The sequence below is a fragment of the Oxyura jamaicensis genome, chromosome 7 (assembly GCF_011077185.1).
Source record: "Oxyura jamaicensis isolate SHBP4307 breed ruddy duck chromosome 7, BPBGC_Ojam_1.0, whole genome shotgun sequence".
Lineage (NCBI taxonomy): Eukaryota > Metazoa > Chordata > Aves > Anseriformes > Anatidae > Oxyura > Oxyura jamaicensis.
In genome coordinates, this window is record NC_048899.1 from 34,383,364 (window position 1) to 34,408,376 (window position 25,013).

General features: G+C 32.8%; 1 protein-coding gene across 1 annotated transcript in view; it reads right to left on the bottom strand.

Moving 5' to 3' along the window:
• LRP1B (LDL receptor related protein 1B) overlaps nt 1-25,013 on the bottom strand; it is a 674,736-nt gene that overhangs the window by 98,199 nt on the left and 551,524 nt on the right. Inside the window, exons 50-60 of the mRNA XM_035332355.1 lie at nt 23,068-23,190; nt 22,324-22,443; nt 19,852-19,980; nt 18,766-18,888; nt 14,206-14,346; nt 12,761-12,948; nt 10,600-10,783; nt 8,443-8,528; nt 4,636-4,758; nt 2,405-2,586; nt 728-927 (exon numbers count right to left, since the gene is read on the bottom strand). Coding sequence (XP_035188246.1) covers nt 728-927; nt 2,405-2,586; nt 4,636-4,758; nt 8,443-8,528; nt 10,600-10,783; nt 12,761-12,948; nt 14,206-14,346; nt 18,766-18,888; nt 19,852-19,980; nt 22,324-22,443; nt 23,068-23,190 — 1,599 coding nt within the window. The remainder of the gene's footprint in view (nt 1-727; nt 928-2,404; nt 2,587-4,635; nt 4,759-8,442; nt 8,529-10,599; nt 10,784-12,760; nt 12,949-14,205; nt 14,347-18,765; nt 18,889-19,851; nt 19,981-22,323; nt 22,444-23,067; nt 23,191-25,013) is intronic.

Genomic DNA, 25,013 nt, shown 5'->3' on the forward strand with positions numbered 1-25,013 from the left:
AAAAAAAAACTAAAACCAAAACCAATTTCATATATTTGAATTAAAGTGTAATATTATACCGTAATTATACCATTCGGAATATGAGAAGTACTCATTGCAGTGTAAAACTTTTTCTTAAACACTTTATAGATAAAAGGCTAGCTTTCTAATTATCTGTTAGGTGAGAAGCAGAACACAGGGATAAGAATTAGTTAATTACATAAGTATTTCAAAAGTTATTATTTTATGCATCTAAAAAAAAGCTATTACATTTGTAATACTAGTCTGTTTACTGACTCGTGCTGAGCAGGCTAATTGGCTTTCCAGAATTTCCCAGGCTGCTTTTAGCCACATAATAACACATGGCACACAGGACATATTCCTTCCACTTTTAACAGCCAAGTTTCTCTGGCTTTATAACTTGGTCAAGTATATGCTACAGCACAGAATTGACAGGGCAGCCTTTGATTGCTGAGTCTGTTCCTAGAGTTTCTGTTTTCATTTGACATTTTTTCCATGGGCAAATTTAACACGTGGAATGCATGTTTAAAAATGATTCACATTCACAATAGAAAATGAATATGAAAAGCGGCTTTTAAAACGTTGATAAAAAGGAAAAAGTGTATCAAAATAAAGTTGCAAAAATGTTGTAAAGTACAGTTTTCACATGATTCTAAGTAACATACAAAACATTTCAATATTAAAATTACCAAAAAAAAAAAAAAAAGTAATTAGCTGTTTGACCAACCTTTATGTCTATGAGATCCATCCATGTCAGAAAACTCGATATGATTTTCATCAGCCCAATACAGTCTGTGGTTGACATAATCTATTGTAAGAGCCATAGGTCTAGATATCTGTGTTTCTATGACAACTGTTTGACTGGAGCCATCCATACCAACACGGCCAATGTGAGGATACTCACAGCAATCAATCCAGTACAAGTATCTAAAAACAAAATACAACAGCTGCTTGGTGATGAAAACAAAGAAAAAAAAAGAAAAAAAAAAAAAACCAACCAACAAAACATAATTAATTTAGTTGACGTCAAAAATATATTGGTAGTCATTAGTCATTCCATGATGTTTCCATTTTCCAGGTAGCTTTTTTTTTAAAAAAATATTCCTTAATTCATAGAACTAGGTTAATTTTCTGAACAACATTTTTATGTAAAGTATTATAATATTTTGCAATTATATCAATTATATTATATTATAGAATCATTCAGGTTGGAAAAGACCTCTAACATCATCAAGTCTTACTTGACCATCACCATCAACTGTTAACCTAGCACTGCCAAATCTACCACTTCACCATGTTCCTAAGTACCACATCTACACATCTTTTGGATACCTCCAGGGATGGTGACTCAAGCACTTCCCTGGGCAGCCTTATCTGATGCCTTCACAACCCTTTCAGTAAAGAATTTTTTCCTAATATTCAACCTAGACCTCCCCTGGCACAACTTGATGCCATTTCTTCTTGTTCTATTGCTTATTGCTTCGGAGAAGAGACCCAAAACTGTCTCTGTAACTGTTAAGAAAAATGTCTCCTCCCCTTATAGCTCTCACACCAGTCAAGAAAGCAAAAATAGTGGTGATACTGAAAACATCAATCAGAATGCCAGCACAGCTTAATAAATTATGCCAAGCAAAGTTACTAATTACTGAAATTAGCAACTACCTTTTAACAAATTATTTAAATTAACTAAGCAGTTCTCACTTCTCATCATCGTTGTTGCAATAATTTTTCAAGCCTATTGAGCATTTCAAATTTTTAAGACCACCTTAGCAGTAACTGAAGTTTATTATACATTTAAAGGCTTTTTTTCTAAAGTTATATGTGGACTACGAGTCTTCTCTCTAATCTTCCTCCCTTTCCCAAAAAGCCTTAACTGCTGTCTCCTAGTACTGAATCAATCCAGTTATTCTACTGTCTCCTAGCACTGAATCAATTCAGTTATTAGGCTTTTGTTAAAATCAAAACCCTAATTTTATAACACAAAAAAAAGGTAAAAGCTATCTTCCAGTTAAGAGGGATCAAACAATTTCATTCTTCAATTCACATGCAAGGCCTATCAAAGAATGTCTTCCAATACATTATAGCTGAATAACCCCACTTATTTGGAATCTAGTGAACACAGAAAAGAGTGGCAACAAAACAGTTCACTTCAGTGAATAAATAAAAGAAGCTGTAAGATTTCTTCGTCTCTCATACAATATGAACCTTTTGTTATTCAGTATCCCATTCATTCATAAACAAATAAATATGATATAATAATTGTTGTTAATGCATTTTAGACTACTGATATCCAGTATAGCCAAAAGTCAGATAATAAAAAAATAAGTAGTGCTTCTCTTCTGATTTTATAAAAAATATAAAATTAAGATTAAATATTGATTGCTGCAGAACTCTTTCTTCATACCCAGCTTGAGGATCCAAGGACAGATCTCTGGGAAACTTCACCCTTTTGCTCACAAGGACAGTAGGGTATAAGCCATTGAGTTTAGACACTTCAATAATTCTCTTTTCAGTATCAGACCAATATAGATTCTTCCCAATCCAATCAACAGCCAGTGCATTGGGAACAGCAGTATTGTGGACTACCTAGAAAAGCAAAAATTGCAAAAATTAACCATCTAAACACTGTGAGGAGGAATAAAAATTAAAGAATTAAATATACATGAATAATGAGAGGTTGGATATATGATACAAAGAAATATAATGTGAGAAAAACAGGTATTACTCCTTGTTAAACAATGCCACTTCTGAAGTAATGACACCTTTGAAAGTAAAAACAATGTGACACCATTTCTTATAATCAGTGAGAATGCAGAATAGCATGATGTAGTAAACACCAAATTTCCAACTTCTTTACATTATGCACTAAATTTTAATAATTTTGTATCTTTTATTTTTCATCTGAAGTTTGTAATTTTCATTTTGTCTTAATAACAAAATACATACTTTTTTTTTTTTTTTTTTTTTTTTTTTTTTTTTTTCCCCGCTTTACTACTCTGTTTTTCATAGAACTGCAATGAAGCTTCTTCCTTGGTAACACACCCTAAAATATGTCTACTTGTTAGCTCACCACTTCTCACACTACATTGGTGCATATTTCATTTTTAATATCACACTAGTGTCATACTTCACCATGACAGATACGATGAGGGCACATACCTCAGGCAAAAAAGAAAAAGTTTACCTGGTTTTAAAGTAAATGCTGTGTTCTTATTGTTAATGTTCATTTGGTAGAAGGAAGAGGAACTTTCTAAGAATTAGGTCTATTTCAAAAAGACTACCTTACTGAGGAATAAACTAAGGAAAAGCAATTTAGTGCCATAATGGATAGACTATGCTTCACTGAATTGGGATGCGTTATTCTCAAAATTTCTGATGACCTGAATAATTCTGAGACTTGAACAAATATCTCTAGCCATACATGGCTACAAATCTCATCATGACAGTATGACTCAATCTAGTCTGGCTGGGAATACTTCACATTAACTATTGTCTCAGGCTATATTTGAATATTCCCAATCATCTCAAAATGTGAGTTTACTCATTTAAGCTTCAAAAATGTGAGTTTACTTCATTTAAGCTTCAAAATTCTACTCCTAATTCGGTCTCTGTAAATAGAACTTAAGTTAAAAAAAAAAAAAAAAAGATAAAAAATCACAGGGAGCAACACTGGAAAATATTTAAGATTTCTTAAGTACTAATAATGGATTTATTACCATAGTGTACATTGTAATTTATTGTCATCTTCACCACTAAAAGCATATGCACTCAAGTATAAACTTTACATGTAAACATTATAATGTATTACTGAATGTGTGATTTTTAATTTAATTTACCATATGGAGACATTGAACATCATTCAAGATAAGAGATACTTTGAGATAGTTTACCCTAATTTTATAGTTATGAATATGTAAAAACATCCTGACAGGTTATTACATTATTTACCACCTTATAAAATCTTTCTAAAATTAGATCAAGCTGTGCAACATTTTTTTTCACAGGAATAGAATATTTTATTTCCTAATACCTTAGCAGCACCAGCTTCACTGTTTTATAAATGTGCAACTGCATCAAAGCTATGCAATGCAACATGGGACATTTCATGTACAGACAGCTCTGCAAACTTATACTGTGGCTTAGTTACACTATCTAGAAACATCAGCCAAAGTAATTAGTCTATTTTCTGGTGACTTTTCTTTTGAAGGGTCACTTTCAACTTATTCCAGTCACAGAAATGACCAGTGTGACATTTAAAGTCTACAGACCAGCTGACTACAGCATTTTCCATAACTTCAGTACTTCAGTATATTTACACAGCTTACCTACTTATACTTGTTTTTTCTTTGGCTTTCTGTAAACCCCACTGCACTAACAATTCAGTCAATTATCAGTTAAGTCGTACAGAATTTAGCTCATAAATACAATCCTCTTAGCCCTTAACTCTATTTCAGACAAGATCCAAATGCAATTAAAGTTTACTATGACTTGCTAGATCATGCCATGTATGCGTATGCATATACCCAAACTTCAAAATTTGGCTTACAACCATAAAGGAGAATTTTCCAAAATACTCAAAATAAATAAATAAATAAATAATACATTCTAATAGTAACTTTATTAATCAACAATTACCTTGATGTCACTTCCATTCAAACACATCCTGTTTATCCTACTGCCATTTGGTCTGCTGGAATCAATCCAATAGATGAACTCTTCTCTATAGTCAAAGTCTATTGCAATCACATTATTTAGCCCCTAAAAAAGGAAATAATAATAATAACAATAAAAAAAAAATCAAGACAACTTATTCATATAAATTTGACTATTAAATATTTGATAGCATTCAGAATGCAAAATATACTGCATATAACAGTCATCAAAATGCTTCACTTTACTAACCATTATTTCTGAGTACCTTTTTTGAAGTACTTTAGTTTTAAATAATCAGAAAAAGACAAAAATTATAACAGTAATAAGTTTGGTGACAAATAACTACTGCACTTCAAAAATTCAGGTGACTTGAAACTAAATGGAGGTGTGATATTCTTCATTTCTGATATTGAAATTAACTTTACCAGTAAATATTTTAACTTTTGTTCCATCTTTTTGTTAATTATTACCTTTGGCATTACCCTGACCAACTAGAGGGGAAAAAAAAAAAAAAAAGCAAACTAACAAAAACCAAAAACAATCTTGCAACAATTTTCACCAAATGTAAGCATTATAATGCTATCTCACAAACTAATGGAATTACAATACTATCCTGTATTGTCAGCTCTCAGGAAAATGTGAAGATACTCATTTTGTAACAAACTCAGAAACACTATCTTTAGTGGTTACGTTTTACTATTTATAAAATGAATCAGGAATTAAAGACTGCGATGTTCAAAAAAGCATAAATGTTAATTTTATGTATTAGGTTAATTTAATGTATTAGGTTTTCAATTCTCAGATGCTATATCACAGCACACGCACATATATAGCTAGTATACATATAAAGTGTGAAAGTGAGAGATCCAGCAGGCATCTGGAAGTCTCCTATGGCTCCAATTACTATTCCAATAAAACCAAAAAAAAAAGAGTGGTGATTGGAGATGAGGTAATCCTATAGGCTGGAAACAGTAGTCATGTAATAACGGCTTTTCATCCCAAATAGCAGATAGGAAACAAAGGTTTTGCATTCAAATGATGGCCCTCATTTCCTTGTCTGAGAATTGGAAAGCCTTGTCCCATAACATGCTTTACGTTCTACTTGTAGTGAATTCATGGTTATTCTTAATATTATACAGAGATATTGCTATCAATCAATGATGGAGCAGCAGTAGTAAAAAGAACAGATGCAGTTTGCACTTTTAAAACCATGAGATCATTTCATGATTTCATGTCATGATTTCATTTCAATTCTATTATCAGCCCAATGACCTTTTACTCTCAGGTATGTTGGGCAACCTCCCTCATTAATGAAATTCATACCTGTAGAGAGAATGCTCTGGAATTGACAATTCTAAAATAAACAACTAAGAACAATGATATTTAATTGCCCTGGAAGTAATATGTGGCTTATCTGCAAACTACAGAATAATAAAGTAGATCTATCTTTTGAGCAAAACTTAGAGGAAAGGAGTGATCAGGCAGCACAAACCATCAGGAAAGCCTGAAATGACACAGTGTTTCAAAAATCACATATCCATGCACACATAATTTTAGTGAAACCAGCTGCAATTCTGACACTTGTAATTGTGCTACAAAAAATAAATAAATAAATAAATAAAGATAAAAATCTGTCTCTTTTATTATTACTAGCAAACATGGACCTAAAGATAAAGCTGTACAACAAATTCTTAACAAAGGATGAATCAAAAGACTATCAAAACATGTAACATTCTGGAAATCAACATCAGCAGTTTGTGAAAAGTTTTATACCTACATATTTTAAAACACTGAGTAAACTTCTTAAGTATGCAGGGTGATAAAAGAATCTGAATGCCTTCAAATCTTTGGTTTCAAGTGTTTTATTTTGGGTGAGTTTAGTTCCAATATTTATCAGAACATCAGCTGCATGTAAAATTGTTTCTGTATATTTGCAACAGAGTTCTCTGTCCAGACAACATCTCTTCCTGCTCTGCATATCACTTTGAAGTCCTCCTAGACTTATTCTATTTCTTTTCTCTTCTACCCTGCTGTAAGAAGGAATGGTGAAAGTTTTAGATGGCATCGGCTGGTTTAACCTCGCCTCTCAAACCTGTGCTTTTATTTGTCTCTGTTACATGCAGCATACTGTACCCTAGTCCATAAGTTGTGGTCCCCTTGGTGCATCAATAATAATAATAATAGTAATAAAAAATACAGGTAAAATCACTAATAAGGAGGAGGAAGATTCTACCTACTTTGCCTATGGAAACCCTACAGATTTTAATGACTACAAGTGAAGGAAATGGAAGGCAAGGAATACAGATGAGATGTATTTTGAACAGTTGAAGTTTTTATGTACATTTGAAAAGAAAAAAAAAAAAAAAAAGAGGAAAAAGCTGGCATGTAACAACTCAGAGAAGACTGAATGAACTCCTGCTTTCATCTCCTCTACTCTGAGTTTATATGAACAATTGTTAGAATGACAAAGCACAGATCAAATACACAGTTAAAATACAGGTTTTTGCTCCTTTGCCAGAACAGTTCTGGTATCTGCCTTCATCTGGCAGACGTCTAACAAAGGGTTAGAGCTGATCCATCGTACCATTACAAGGACAAAAAGATGTCCTCATGAGGAAGACAGCTCACCTGTTCTGCTGGTATAGCTTCCTCTTTGGCTTTCAAATCTGGATGTTTTCAAAAATGCAATATTTATAGGATCAAAGGCCAGTAGCTTCAAAAGTTGAGATATATATTAGACTAATGAATTGATGTGATTCAGAAACCACAGATTGTCTTCAATGGCTGGAGCTACATTGTCCCTAATGTAGTGAAAAGGAGTCCATCAAATTCAAGACTAATAAAGCTCTGCGCCAATCTGTCAGCACCAAGCATAAAGAAATTTTACTGTTGCTCCCCTCTTTTCTCAGGCTTCTAGTAATAGATATACCAGCAAAAGAGGAAAGGCAGTGAGATGTAAATGAGAGGCAGTCAGAAGGATTTCAGAAGAACAAACAGACTTTAACAAAATGTTTCCTATGCTTAAATAAATTAAAATGTTTAATGCAAGATGGTTAATTTTGTAATTACTGTTGTGAAGATCTAAACACCTTTCTTGTGACATTAAGATGCACAGCTTACTGACACAAGAAGTCACAAAAAACCTGATGCTATTGACTGGCATAACTGATTTGGAACTCTAATCTGTGGTAAGTAACTACACTTAGGTGAAGCATAGAAGCAGAGCAGAAACTGCTAAAATGATAGCTCTGTACTTACTGGGCAACTTTCTATTTTTGTATTTTTTTCAAAAGACTTGTTTTGCTTTGTTTCGTTGTTCCCTGTCATAATAATTTAGAATAATTACACACACAAAAAAAAACAGATTTAGCCAAAGATGCATGTTCATGCATTGTAATGCTGCAAATATTGGAATCGAGTTTGTCTAAATTAAAAAAATAGGTTTGGATTCTGACAGTAATTAGCCCAAATAATACATGGCCAAATATATACGTATTTTTTTTTTTAAATAATAAAATATAGAAATTGTTCAAAACATATTGCAGTGGAAGAGGATCACAAATAACATAAATTTTCGTACATCAGAATGACTGAGAAAACAACTGCCTGAGCCTTAATCATCTCAATACTCAGGTAGTAAATTTAAAATATTATCAAAACTGTGAAGGTACTGCAGTTGTTCTGTGGTGCATACAATGCCAATTGTAGAATGATATTTCTGTCAGTTGCACGCTTTAAATAAAAATAAAAGTATCGAGTTAAACTTAGAGCATGGTACTATGATTATACCTGTTTCAACAAAGTGTAGTTGGATCCATCAGTGCTAATTTTTCTTATTTCATGATGATCAGCCAGAATTAAGAAAGGTTCCTCATCTAAACCCCGGGAGAAAGAATATATTAGACTAGCTTTTACGTTAATTTATGGAAAATCAGGAATACAATGCTGAAATACAGATGGTTTGAAAAATAAATGTTACATGCTCTGATCAATGTTATGGATGAAAGAAATATTTAAAACATTCAAATGTTCCAAGAAAGATCAATGATGCAGTATAAAAATGAACAAAGCAATCAATTAGTATATCTTTCAATGTAATTTAATTTTTTGCCTTTGGAATATGGGAACCATACTGTATTTTATGCTAATTTAACATCAGCAATTAAATATATAAATATTATATATATATATAATTAAATATTTAATTGCTAATTTAACATCAGCAATTAAAAATATATTTCATACCACGTTTTTTAATTTGAACATTCACTTTCAAATTATCACTAAGATGACTATTATTTTACTTTTCTCTTGCAAACCAAATAGATTTTGTCTGTTACTTTTTGGGATGTCAATACTCTGTATGTTTTAGATATAAAGAAACAGCTATTTGAATAAATCTTGACTTTCTAATTCTGAATTTATGCCTTTTTTTTTTTTTTTACCCCATTTTTCTAGTTTATCAGACAATATTCCTTCAGATTATGCCATCACTTTGAAACATCACTGACAAACACAATGGCTTTTTTTTTTTTTTTTAAGTCTTTGTTTTCACTCTACTAACAGATTGATACACACAAAATAATAATAATAATAATAGAAAATGCATTTATGATTTTTATCTACTGGTCATACATTCTGGGATCTAATGTGCTGTCAAGCCTACTCTGCTCTTGTACTTTGCCCCACCTCACCTATATGTTTAACTTGTAAGACATTCTTCAGTTCTTCATGATCTGAGGCACCATCCTCAGTAAAGACTGGTAGTGGGTTGTGGAGAAAGGCTGCAATCTCTGCTCTGTTGTAAAGATCTCAAGGCAATTTATGCAAGAGATCAGCATTATGCTGAATGTTTGCATGTTGGTAACTCCTCTCAGCACAACCATCCTTGCCACACCTTTGTCATAATCACTTTTGAAATCTGATTTATTACAACTCCAGTATACAACTGTCCAACAATGTGCTTCAGCTCCCCCTCTCATTTGAGCAATCTATGAGTTCTGAATATATGAGTGGCTTTCAAGGCATGAGATAGGACTAAAGTAAAAATTGGATCCTGTATTTCTACCCTCCCCCATTCACTCATTACTCTTGGAAGCACCTGGACAGGAATTTTGAGGCAAACAGAGGTTCCAGTCTTCCTATCATTTAGAAAGAAAATAGATGGTTTTGATAAAGCAACAACCGACCAATGAAACAAAAACTCTGCAAGGCAGGAATCTCCTCAAGCTGAAGATTGTCTGCACTATGAACAAAATCCAGCATAAAGCAGTAATGGGGTTTTTGTTTTTCTGTTAACATTTTGTTCTTCCTTTCACTGATCTAATGAATCCTCCTGACTAAAATACATAAAAATAACATCAAGGGCAAGGACAGAAATGTGAGGAAATAATCAGTGTTCTTATATATCTTGAACTGTACTGTGTATTACAGATGAGAGTTGAGGATTTTATATGCTACAGGAATAATGGATTTTGCAATTTCTGTTCTGTTTTCCTGTTCCTTCTTTTCCCATGCACACATTGAACATACTGGGAAGTCTGAGGGACAGTCTAATATTCTAAAGTAGGTGAAATAAAACAGCAGAAGTCTTTTAGATAAACATATTACTATTATTGTGTGATTCAGAAGTCAAATTGTTGTTTGCTTTTTTTTTTTTTTTTTAACTTTTCCAATACTGCTTTTAATAAAATAATTAAAACTATCATAATCCACTGTAACTATTCACCAAAAATGATTTGAGTACAATACATACTAAAACCAGAACTTCTTATTACATTCAGACATTGAATCACATTCCTACTGTTTGTTGAAGAAGTACTGTGCTTTGAAGTAACTGTTTATCTTGCTTAAAAGGGGAACGACAAAGACCTTGGAGTTAAGGAATGTCACAAATTACTTTGGATACAGCTGTGAATAAAAAATAATAATAATAAATTGTGATACCTGAAAGGGATTTACAGCCATTTGGGTTATCAGGCTGTATTTCATACCCTTCTGCACACAAGCATTTGTAGGTTCCATATGTATTGATGCATTGCTGGCTACAGGGAAATCCAGATGAACATTCATCAATATCTATACATGTTTTGCCATCATCCTTCAGCTGGAATCCAGGCCAGCATTTGCACTGGGAAAAAAAGGACACAAATACATTCATTTTGAATTACTCGCTGACTCTGTTATCTTTCAAACATGTTAGCATCATAAATTTCTTTATGTAGCCTCAGGTTTTTAAGTAAAATTCTAACTACACTGCTATTAATACTGTTAACAGGCAGACATAACTACATTTCTTTTCAACTGATGGCGAGATCATAAATATAATTCCCTGCCAAATAGATATCTCCTTAGAATAAATAATTATTCTTTCTATATTAACTGAAGCAGAAGTAAATGCATCTTTTCAAAAATATGGAAAAAATCCATAAAATATAGAAATTTTCCATAAAAATATGGAAGAAAAACCCATGAAAATAATGACACCTTGCCCCTTTTGAATTCATTATTTTTGAATGCATGTGGACTTTTTGGTAAGGTTGATCGATGGTTTTTAGCGCTCTTTTTCTTGAATATTGATAACATCTGGCATTCTGTGTAACAGATACAGTAATGTGAATGAGAACTCTGAAGCCAATTTTTACTCGGGTCTGATGATCACTGCAGTAAACTGATTGCATGCAACATCAGTGATGCAAAACACAACTGGGTAGGAACAGGTGAGAACGGATGAGGAAGTTAATATCAACTGATTTGAATCAGAAGAAAGTTCTAAAGGCAGCAAATACATATCAGAGGAAATTGGTGGCCAAGTGAAGTGAGGACAAAAAGGAGAATTTTTGAAACATACTAGGGAAAACAAATCATAGCATTAGACAACTATTATTTCAGAATATTACAAATGTCAGTAAAAATGCAGAAATGACATATAATTTAAACTGAGATTCTCTTCTGTATTTCACAGAAGACCAAATTATGTTATTTCACATCAGTTGCAAATAAATGTACTTGTATGTAAGGATTTTTAAAAAAATAAAAATAAAAAAATAAATGAAAGATCTTCAGAATTCTAAAATTGCAGTTTTCATTACATTTTAAAAACTGGGCTAACTCTTCAGAACTGCAAGGAATTAATCTCTGGTAATTTAAAAGAGCTATAATCATTAGATATAAACGCTGTAGTCAAGAAATGAAGAGGCTTTGAAATAGGGGCATATTTTCATCAACAGACAATTGCATGCCAGGTTACTTGTATTGTCTATTTTGTTCTCTGCAGAGACCCATCATATGGTTTCTACACAATCATGCCACTACAACTTTGCTACTACTTTGATTCATCTAGCCTAGTCTCCATGGCCTTTCGATTCATGGTTTCAAGGGTTTGACTACCTATACGCCGAAGCCATACTGGCCAAATTCTATTTAGATCTCAGTGAACCAATATTCTATTAAAAAGATGAAAAGTTTGGGTGTGCAGTTAGGGATACTGCAGAGGTAAAATCATGAAAAGATTCTCTCACAACCCACAGCTTCTACTTACAGGTTAGTGCAGTGATTAGGGTTTACACAATACCCAGGAAGTATTCTTTTCTACATGTTTCAAACCGCAAGAGTAGATTGAGGTAATTCAACACAAATTGCATGCAGGCAACTACAGGTTTTATTCTGAAACTAAGGCAATTGTACTTTGTTCAATTATGTTAGCGTCTTTGCCTTAGGAAAAAAATTGAGAAAACTTCTACTCCTGCTATTCACTTCTATGTTTGATCTTTACACAACTGAAAATGAGATTTTTTTTCAGTGCTCTGTACACATCAGTGTAATTTGCTACATAGAAAAAATTGTATACTTTTGTCAATAGGTTTAAAGTATGTGTTATACCATGTTTTGTTTGTTTGAATATTTATATATACACTTCACAATTATTTGCTTACTGGAAATAAAATTTTGAATCTTCTTACTATGGTAGGTAAGCCACTTCAATACAAGCCACACATCACAATGTGTGTGCAACATAGTGGAGTTTTATAATAATCATGCAATAGTTAAGAAACAGGTAAGAATTAAGAATTTGCACTTTTTAACACCATATTTTATAGATATTCACCTTGTATCCAACAGGAAGATCCTGACAATCTTGAGAGCAGCCACTAACTTTCTTACTGAGGCATTCATTAATGTGACAGCTTTTCTCATCAGAACCATCACTACAATCTTCTTTGTTATCACAAACATCACTTTGAGGAATACACTTGCCATTTTTGCACATGAAAAAAGAGCTGTTACATGACTGCTCTGGAAAAGAAAAAAGAAGACACAACTTTGTGTAGTTTATTAGTATTTGGAATTAATTTTCTGATGGATCAGCTGCAATATGTGCATGAAAGATCAAACAGTTGTGTAAAAATTGAATGTTAATTTCTTATCAGTAGTATAATAATACCTTTTTACTTTTCAGTATTTGCTTTTTCGCTGTTTGGAAAACTTAAAGGAACCTCCCATCTTTGAAAGACTTGGTTGAAAATGGTCAGTGTATTTAAGAGATTGACTGCCTCTCTTTAGAATATTACAAAGAACAAGCTAAAATGAAGTAATGCAAATTAGAAGCCTAATAAATATGTTAGATATCATGTATTTGATGTAATACAAATCAGCAGCACAAAAAATTACACTGGTAACACTGAAGATAAACTTTTGCTATCATACAGAACTAAATTTTATTAAAATAGTCTGTACTTCTTTAGGAGGACTTCTGTAATTAGACTCAAAAGTTAGATTTGGAAAAATTAAAGGGAGAAGTAAAGTTGAAATACAAGATAACTGCAGGGAATTTTCCTCCTGTAATGAGTGACTTAGATTAGAAACAGGTCAGATCATTAAACAGGGCATGATGCTAGATATAGCTATAGACTCACATATTAACATCTACATCATACAAATCCCAAGGCTTTGAAAGATTTTAGAATTCATTTGCAGTTTTTGAGATTATCTGAAAACTCTTGTGTATGTTCGTAACATTAAGATCTTCAGTAGAATTGTCAAGAGACTGGTAGCAGAAGCTCCCTATGCATTCCCTATGGTTTGAAATTTCAGCAATAACATGAGGTCTATCAAATAAATACTACTGTTTTGGATATCACCAATTAATTATCACACATTAGGATGTGACTGTAATATAATGCTAGTTTTATCAAGGATTGGGATTTTATGTCTGACTTCTATAGATATAGGTAAAATATACCTTCCTGATTTAAAATGTGAGCGTACCTACAGCCTCACATCTTGGCAACTGGTCAATTAAGCTACATTCCAGATCTTCAAATCAGAATCACAACACTTAAATATCAAGCAGGTATGCTGCCTTACCACAAAGCAAATGCAATAAAGCCATAAGATCTAGACAGAAGAACTAGTCAAAAAGCCATAGGAAATGATGTTATATGCAGATCAGAATTTATTTACCACTCAAAAAACAGTCAGACTTCAGGAAATTTATTTATGCCAGTAAAAAATATCAGTAAACCCAATCATATCTGCTCAGTAAATACAAACCTGAACTTTTGCATTTTACATTTATAGGTGCCTCATCAGAATGGTCTGGGCAGTCAAAATCCCCATCACATTGCCACTGGGAATTTAACAGGCATCTTCCATCAGCACAAGTGAACTCTCCGGGATGACAGCGACGATATCCTAGAAATATAGTAATCAATGACTTCATACTTTGCTTAATACTTTTGACATATAATTTTGCATACACAAAGCAATTTAATCAAAATTGTCTTTTGTTCTATAAAGAGATACAAAGCATTATATGCTTACACACGAATGTCTACCAACAGAAAGAGAAATCAAATAGCTGTTACGCTGCACAGTATAGTCATGAAACAATTTCCACCTACGCAAAACATATTTATGCAGCTCTCACATAAACATAAATACATTTTCCTTTAGAAGTATTTTATGCTATTATTAGGAAATAGCTTTCCAACAGACATTTGAGAAATTGCTATACCCACCAAGTAGTTCTAACAACATGGTTACTACTCACAAGCTTTCCCTTTGAAACATGCAGAATAGTAAACATTTTAACTATTCCAAGCATGCATTTTCTAAGACTTCCATAAAATTAAGAAGGATATAAAACGTTTATGTACTTTAAAAGCTAAAATGGTAAAAGCTAAAATGGATTATTCACAGAAAATTGTAATATGTAAGCAGATATTTTCTTCTTATAACACTTCTGTTTAACCTGGAGTTTAAAAACAACAAGCCAATAGAAAAATCTGGAAGTCAACACAAATTTATTTTTTCCTATTTGATTTTGAAACATGGAAGTTTCAGATGGAAAATCACCTTCTATTTAAAAGATATTTACTTGTAATATTCATTACACCAAACCAACAACTAATAAACTTATGCTCCTGTTTTCAAAAGAAAACTAATTTTTCCTGTATTCTATGAATATAAATTCTGCCTCAAATCACCTGTAGTCCTTGAAAAGAATCTTGAAAGCAAATTTTGATTTTTTTAAAGCTCAAGAAAAAAATACAGAGTAAACATTGTTATAGAAGAAGAATTACATAGCTATACTCATCCTGGTTATAAAGAATGATTTAGATTTTTTTTTTTTTTAATCCAAATTATTCCAAATCATGTTTAAAATTGTTTCCTGTTGGGAAAAAAAAAAAAAAAAGGAAAAAGAAAAAAGAAAAAAGAAAAAGAGATTTTAATCTCAAAAAAAATGATTCTCCCAAGAAGCAAATTCAATTTCTAGTTACTACTGAAGCTTTGATTTAAATACCCAGGCTGTGAACATCTGAAACAAGCAATGATAAGAGACAAATTATAGAAGTAGAGTTAATATTTGTGCTTCTTTTCTAATTACTACATTTCCTGCTACATAGCATAGCTTTTTTTTTTTTTTTTTTTTGATAGCAGATGGGACATGACATTTGACTGCCTGGGATGAGGTATCACTCTACATCAAGAGCTTTGAACCTTTTGTATCTTTAGCTGTCATTTAGAAATGTGTTAATGTACTATTTTCAAAATGCAATATGTTACAACATCAATTACAATCATCACTTGGAATACAAAATACTTCTGATGCCTCTGATGTTTTTTTTTTTTTTTTTTTTTTTTTTTTTTTCCTCTCTTTTAACATGCATCATGCTTGAAAGAAGATAGGTTGATTTGGTATTTGATACTTTTTGGTTGCCTGAAACACCTTTGACTGGGAGTTTTTATAAGCCAGAAGTTTTACCTCAGATCTGTAACGTTTCACAAAGATGTCGCCATCAAAAATATCATTACAAATGTGAAGAACAAGGGCCTCTGTTCTCTCCTAAATTTAATATTGTCTCTTTTCTGGATGAAAAGAGATATAAAGAAATTGGGAACTGGAATAAGAAAATTCTTGCTATTCCTATAATTATCTTTTCATTAACTACATAAACTATTTTGTACAGATTATTCTTGAATAGGGGTCCTCACTTTTTTAAGAGCATATGATATACCTTACAGCATCAGACAGTGGCTCATCTAGCCCAGTATGCTGTTTCCAACAGCAGCAATAGGAGATGCATTTTTGGGAGAATATATTTTGTTCTCATGCTCTCCACAGCTTGAATTATTTTTATGTTTTTGTTTACAAGTAATTAATTATTTAGATTTCATAAACAAAACAGGATTATATAATGGAATTAAAATTTGTTTCAAAGAAATTTTCAAGGGCTACAAGAATTTTTACAATCTGTTTAGATGCAAAACCTGATACAAGTCAAAACTGGTTATTCCAATTACCTGTCCTATTTTTATATTATATCTGAATTATTGCCTAGGAAAACAAACAAATAAAATACACCCTTGAATAATACAGATAAAAAAAAAAAAAAAAAAAAAAAGTGTTTTAAATGGAATCCCCTTAATTAGCTTTTAGAAATATATCTCAAATTAATTTTTATCCCACTCAGTAGACAATGGATGATTAATATTCATATAATTTGGGGGGATATCAAGATGCAGATCTAGCACAGCTCTAAAAGCTAATAGAGCTATTGTTAGGCTACTGAGTTTGCAGTCAAACAAAAAATTAGATATCTCAGTGAATTAGATGGTTAATTTTTACATCATGACAGCACCTTAAAAAGTCTGTTTTGGAATTTACATCCTGTTCTCTACGAGTAGTTACCTTTCTCATAAAATAATGTATCCCTTCCCTAAAATTACATTATGGATTTACCATGCTGTTTCATCCTAGTCACACACTACCATGTGTAGTTGATTACCACCTAACAGAAAATTGCACTGAAGCATTGCATCATGTAACAGATGTTGCTGTAGATTTCAGTTTACTCAGTAGAAATTAAGTGGAGCCTGTTCCTGAAGGCAGGTCTATATTACAATTAGTTCAGGAGCCTGTACATCCCCTTCTTCTGTTGCTATTTTATCCTTCTGCCCCTCTCCAAAAGTCTGTCAAAACACTTCTATTTATTTGTATATGTATTAGTATTTTAAGGGACCATGCACGTAGATGATGCTATAGAAAACAAATGAAATATATGAGCAAAAAATTGTAATCATTTAGAAAAAAAAGGCACTTATTTCTGAAGTTTTTGAGAACCTGTTCACTTCTAAACACTTACTAAAGAGCTGAAGACTGCTTCCAAGTAAAATCCGATCAAAAAGGCACTCCTACTTCCTTGACTCCTCAGCTTGTTCATATAGTGCTAAATAAAGGAACAAACCCCTAACAAGTCACTTCCTATAAAGGGTTCTGGCATGCAGAAACTATACTTTATGCTTTCACTATTGTGTGGGTACACTCTCAAAGACTCCTTTTGGCAAAATGATCTAGATAGCACCAGCTGTTAAGATACCAATGGCAGTATAAAGTGTGAGTATAAATCACCCAAAACAGTCAGTACAGGTGCAATGGGGTGTGCATCTGACCTCACAGAAAGCTACAGCCCTCCATGGATTAGTGGGCTGTAGAGAGCAGCAGGAGTGCGCTCAGGTAGAGCACCCACATCCCTAGGAGATGTGCTGCAGGGCTACCCAGGAGCTAAGAGGGCACACATGCTTGCAATGCCATGTGCCAGGGTGGGAGGGAAGGTACATTTAACTTCTGTGTGTGTCCGTGTGTGTGTATTCAGAACTTTGGGGGATTAGTTACAGGAGCATTTAAAAATGAGCAAGGTATATTAATATTTTGCAGGTGTACTCTGATTTATCCGTTGTGTTGCTGTAATTTATACCAAATGTATAGTTCACTGATTTCCACTTAATTGTATGTCATTAATAAATCAATCACCTGCTTTTGATTCTGGTTTGGTTTAAACTACACAAAGTAAGCAGTTTTTCATTACAACCACTTATTGTCATCAACTGCTCTTTTCAAAAACATCACATAGTTTACTTAAGTGAAAAGGAAAAATAAAGTCTGATAGGAAGTCTGCATGTTTGATCTGCTTTTTTTCTAGGGTAGCTAACTACACTGACAACCGCACCAGTTGCATGACGCAGTAAGGATGCAGCAGTCGAATGAAATAACTGGTAATGAGAACCTAATATCCACAGTAGAGGCATTTCAGGATTTTACTTCACACTAGCTCTCCTCTGTTCCTGTGGAATTCCTGTCCACTGCTGTCTGAAGTATACCTACTATCTGGCTTAGTTTCAAAGAATTTTATTCGTTGGTTTGTTTTCCCCTATCATTTTGTTTGCTTCAGCACTGCTGCATGTGTGCCAAAACACCATATGTGGGGGTGCCTGGGAGATTAACTTCAAAAGTGCACTCCTGATCTGACCTACATAATGTCAATGCAGCAGGAATGGCTGCTTCATCTTAATGAACCAGAAGTTACAGATTGCATGTTTTAAAATTATTTTAAATCTCATTAGCAAGTAACTGTAAGTCACAACTCCAGCTCCATCTCCAAGTTAATAGCACTAGTTAATGTTAAAACAATTATAAAAGAGGAAGAGCTTTTTTTTTTTTTTTTTTTTTTTTTTTTTTCCAATGGTGACTTTAAAGAAGCGGACCTTGCATGAGACTCTGTAGTTAACAGTCTGAAACGTTTCTGTTTATTCAACTTCTATTGTACTTACCACATTCCAGTGATTCATCTGATCCATCTCCACAGTCATCATCATGGTCACATACAAACTGTTTGGGAATGCAGATGTTGTTATGGCACATGAAAGCATTCTCATCACAAGTGTTATTAGGAGCTAAAGAAAATACAGTACATAAAAAAAAAAAAAAATGAAATTGAGAACAGTAAGGTATATAGCCATTTTCTTACAGAAAAATGACATGAGAAGTAGTTATATTCAGTGTATTCACTGTAAATAACTTTAGTTTTTTGGGTCATCACACAATTAAATGGCAGAAAAAGCTGCTCATAACCACCAAGACACCTAAAGGACAGCTAAAATCTCACATAATCCAAGACAAAAAGGTTTCAGAAGTTGATGCTGTCTACAGTTAACTTAAGGTTTGCCTCTGAGAAAAATAAAGTTAGTAACGTACAGGTTTCTTTCTTATGTTACTCTGCTCCTGAACAAAAGCTCTTTAAAAACCATAAACACCCAAATTACAGCACATCTTATAAATAATATATCATAAAATATGCATTCAGTGCAGAGACATATTTTCAGTATTTTTAATCTACACCATTGTTATATACTTTGATAAGACAAAACCCCTAGTGAAAATATTACTGTAATTCTGACACATTCAATACCAATGTATTTCAGAAGACTGGAAGCAATACTTTATAGATCAGGACATGCCAACATCTGACCAATTAGCCAGAAGAAATTGGAGACATAACTATATTTTAGTTTTTGATGCACAACTACCCTCACATGCAGCAGCATTTTCTTCAGGAAGAGGAAGAAGACTGCATTGTCAGTGATCAGCTAATTTTTATTAATAAACATGCTGTATAATGTGGCACACATACTCATTTTCGTCTACTGGGCATCAATAACAAAACCTGAAGCTGTTAGATTGATTAAAACATTTAAGGGTCCTGGTATGTATACTCAAATGTGGCTAGTCAATATTTACTAATAATCTTGGCAATATAAACTTATGATACTATGGACACAAACAGCATCTGGGTATTATAAAGGCAAAAACATCAAGAAAAAAAAAACAACACTATACATTTTAACATGCAAACATACCGCAGCCTGCTGTAGAAAGTTCATCACTTCCATTAGGACAGTCTCTTTCACCATCACAGAGCCAGTGTTGAGGAACACAGGCATGGGAGCCAAGGCAACTGAATGTCTCCACAGCGCAGGTAACTGAACCTGAAAAGATGCTATGTGTGAGTGTTCAACATGGCCTAACTGCTGTTTGATTTGTTTTGGTGGTGGTTTTGTTTGTTGTTGTTTTAAACGTAAATGGTAATGACTGGGGAAGCTAAAAGAAAATTTTGCTTTGCACAGTATGATAAACATACAGGCCAAAACTGTATTTTACAGTAAAATTTTGACAATATATTATCTCTTCTCTTCTTTCCATTTACTCTCTCTTAATTTACTGCAAAGAAATTTAATTTACCGTGCTTCATGAAGCCTATCCAACAGAATAACTTTACCGACCAATTTGGGGCTTTGTGTTTGACAGCATGTTTTGAACTGTCTGAACAAAGGAACTCATTTTATAAACCTCAGAATCCTAACATCACTATGCCAGGAGGCTGCAGGTATCCAGACCGTGCATGAGACAGCCCCATATGGCTTAGAAAAATGCAATATGCACTATATAAAATAGTAGTGGAAGTAAGAAAATCTTCCACACTTCCAATGCAAGGAACTCAACATACTGTTTGACTAAATCTGTTTTTATTATTATTACTAATTAATTAATTTATTATTATTATTTATTTTCTTTTAAACAGGCTTTTCTTGATACAAAATATTATATCCTAGGATTTATTTTACTATTTTGAGGTACACTTTTGTTCAATTCATCACTCAATCTTCTTACATTACCTAAATATACTTCATTAACAGAGTATTTTCTAGTCATTTTAATTAGAAATTAACAAAACAGTAAAACAAATTCAAATATTTCTTTTTTTTTTTTTTTTTTAAGTGATTAATTAATTTTTGGTACTACTTCTGCGAGTGAAAGAAAGCTTTTGTTTATACTCATTTTTTGGATGCTTCTGAAATCAAACTTCAGGCTAAATAAATAATAATTTTGTAAGATTCAAAAACACAAAGTCGTCTTGGTCTTTCTTTTCTTTTTACCATTTAGAATGGTCTCCTGTTCCTATGAAGAAATACAGCCTTAACTCCCAATTGGTTACTGTTGTGGATTGTTCCCTCTTCAGGACAGGGCTTAGAATTTTGTGGGTGGGCTTTCCTCTAATAGATCTACAATGTATTGTCAAGAAACCAAAAGAAGTAATCCTGAATATCCTTGAAAGAAAAAAAGTAACAAAAATCACTATGTTGTTGTGACACTTGGTAATTTGCTGGCCTTTGTCTTCTTTCCTCCTCCCTCTATTTCCTGCTCTATGTTTCCTATTAAGGTTCAGGCCTTGATGTATCTTAAGGTTTCACATTGTTCAATAGCAGTCCCAGATGCCTGTCTTTTCATTTCACACCTGCTCCCCTGATCCTGTTCCTAGGGGGATGAGAGACAGACAGATTTTTTTCTCTTAAAAAGACACCGCCTCCAACTTTCCAGTCTTCACGCTGACCTAACACCATGAAAACATGTATTGTAGATGGAGGTCAACTTGAAGTAATGTAAAATCTCATTCTTACATTACCGTATTAAATAGCATATTTTCTATCTTCGTTCTTTTCATTGGTTAGCATGTCTACATATATGTACATTAAGAAATTATTTTAACAAATCACAACTCTGAAAACGAACTGAAGAAATTTCTTTATCTATTTAATGGAATGCTTTCAGTAAAATCATCATAAATAACGATATTTTTATTGTGTTATCACACATGAAATATGGACCAAAATACTCTATGCTGAACATACTTTAAATAAGAAGATTTAAAAAAATATATATTTAGAAGTTAAATTTTTTTAAAGAAAAATCATAAAATACAACATAGACAAAGATGGAACCAATGTATGAAATATCATGAAATTGTATCATCAGTATCATGACAGCATAATGCAACATAAGCGATTTTCTTTCTGAAATAATTCATTAAATTTTCCATTCAACTGAGTCTCAGATAAAAAGCAAAAATTTCCTGTAAAATTAAAGTATTTAGGGATTTGAGAGGAATATTTTGCAATCATGTTTACAACAGTATATACAAAAATTTAAAGGGAATAGCAGAAAGTTGTGAAAACAAACAAACAAGCAGACTTTTAGTCTTAAGGCGAAATATAAAACTGAAATATAAAACTGAAATAGCGATACAGGTATTTTACCCCAGGGATGGGAATTAGAGAGAAGTTTGTTTTGCCCATGGTGGTGTGCCCCTCACATCCTCACTGACAGACTACACACAAATCATATAGTCCCCATAAAAAAGGAATTTAGCAGGGCTGTTGGCAGGGGAGAAGATATATTCCGTCCTTTAAGGACACGTTGCCTTTCCACTACCTTCCTGGATCATTTAGTATGTATGATCTGACATGATACAGAGCTAAAATTATTCTACTTACCACAAATAGCATCACTCTCATCTAAACCATCTCCACAATCATCCTCACCATCACAAGTCCATTGTTTAGAGATGCACTTGTTTGCAGAACAAGCAAACTGATTCCATGAACAGGACGAATCTAGGAACGACACCAACCACTGCATTTGTTAGGTTCAAAACAGCCCTGTGATTCCAGCAGTTTAGCCGATGAATGAATCCTCAGCCCTGCTCCTTTCTGTCCTCCCAATTGTAGTGTATTAATACACTCAAATACAGTATAGTCCTAATCTCTGTATTCCAGATTTTATCAGTTTATCTAAGAGTTTGCATTCGACGATACATTTTTAAAAGGAGTAACTAATTAAATCATGATAAAACATTCAGAATGCTTACATTCTAATATTTGAAAACATTTTGCTAGTGGGAAAAGGACAAGCTTTAAAAGCATAAAGCTGGTTTGTGTATTTGCACAGGGACGTTTTAACTGTACTGAACTGCTTTATTTTGGTAATAGGACAGAGATGGCACAGTCCACATTTTCCAACATTACCCTCCTCTTGGTACTGCAGTATTTAACTGAATTTCAAATATTTCATGTTCTTTTCTCTTTCAAGAAAAATACGGATTTTAATCTGAAAATGAAGTATTAGGGACTTTTTCATATAGCTTTATATTCAATCTCAGAGATATACTTGCATACTTCTTTTTGTTTTTAAAAAGTGTGTCAGTGGTTACAGAAATAAAAATAAGATAAAATGCTCACCACAGTGCAATTCATCTACTCCATCCTCACAGTCTTTCTGCCCATCACAAAGCCAGGTGTTCAGAATACATCTTCCACTAGGACAACCAAAATAATTTTCTTCACATGTGGGTTTGTTTTGAACTGTGATAAAATAAAGAATGTAATGTAAAATGGTCTCTACTAGTATGAATAGGAGCCTAATACATTTCTGCTAAATTTCTGAATACTGATGGACAACAAAGTGATTATGTTTAAAAATGTAAAAATAATAATAATAATAAAAAGTTATATTATTTAACTGATAACTAAGTACTTTAGGGAGCTGAAATACTTTAGAGAAAAAAAGAAAGCACAGCTTCAATTTAAATTAAAGGGACCTACATTGCAAAGTATTAAGGATTTCTGTTAACAGATTTTTAGGTCAGGTATATCAACACTGTTTTTTGTTTTACACCAGCTGAAGAAATTGTCCTTCTGTTCCATCTGCCAGTACCTACAAGATAACCTAACCAGGGCAGTATTTTTGTCACATTCACTGGGATAAGCTATAAGCTTGACACATGCTCTAACTGTTACCATTGAATTACAGTACTGACTTTGGAGCCAGATATTTAGATTTTGTCACAAATGAAAAAGTTGTTCGTCCATGCTTTATTTCTTTGTATATGGTGAAAGTCATTTGAAATTTACTTCAAGGAATGCTCAGAAAACGGACATGAGGAATGAAAACGTACCATATATTTAGTTTCAAGACACAGGTAGAAGTATTATTCTAATGAGTGGCACATATGTCCAAAATCTCAAGTAAATTTGTTGCCTGTGAAAACCCAGGCAATATGTACTCATTCTGAAGCTCTCTGCAAAGGGTTCTATTACTCATTTAATATATCAGGGCTATCTATAGTTGTTTGCTTTGATTTTTTTCCCCTCTTTTTCTCTTTCTTTAAGAAAAAAAAAAAAAAAAGTTATGGTAATTATGGCTTCTGCAGTTGTATGAATATAAAAAAGGAGAAAGAAATAAATAGGATGTTTATGATGGCTGGGTAGAAGTTAAAGACTGTCCAAGTATAACCACCCCTAAATGAAAATTTTGCCTTAATTTTCTGTAAGAACAATGACACTGAACAAAGTTAAGATTGTTAATGAGAATTATCATATTCATAACAGAAGGAACACTCAGAAACTTAATGTCCCAGAGTCAGTCAGATCTGAATGAAATGGGAAAGGAAATCACAAGCAGGCTGAATTGGAATGGTACTGCTTTCAAATAAAGGGAGGAATGATCCAGGCAATTAGTTACACATTAAAATGATGGAACTTTTGGCACACATTTGGGAAGACAGATTAAGTAACACAAATAAATGGACAATGCAATAAAATGCAATATTAGTTTACTTATGCATCATTAATTTACTAAAGCTATAGCATACTACCATCAAAACCTTCTTTGGTATGGAAAAAAATGTACAAACAAAGGAAATATGGTAGCTGTAAGCTATTTTGAGCTCAGATACATGTAATACTAAAGAGTGACTGGAAAATCTAGAGAATTATGGAGATAAGAATGAAAACTATAATTTAATATGCATCTGGCTATAGGGAAGATGGATGTTCTTAATAGCAGGTTTAATTGATGTTAGTGCTGAAGTTCTAGGTATCCTCTAGATCCTTGTAATGTTTTCATCAATAAAGTTGGCACAAAGCAAATGAGAATTCTAATAGGTTTTAATGATGCAATGGGATTATCACTAAGAAAAACAGAATACTAAATGGGAATAATCAGTTGATGTTAACTACTCGACTAGAAAAAAATAGATGGTATTTAACAATGTAAAATTCCAAGTTTTATTTGTACTAATAAATAACATTAATTCTTAGAAAAAAGAGAGGGATACTGGTTGTAAAGAGATGATTACAAGTTAACTACAGCAAGTCAACTATGAAAACAAAGAAACAAAATTTCT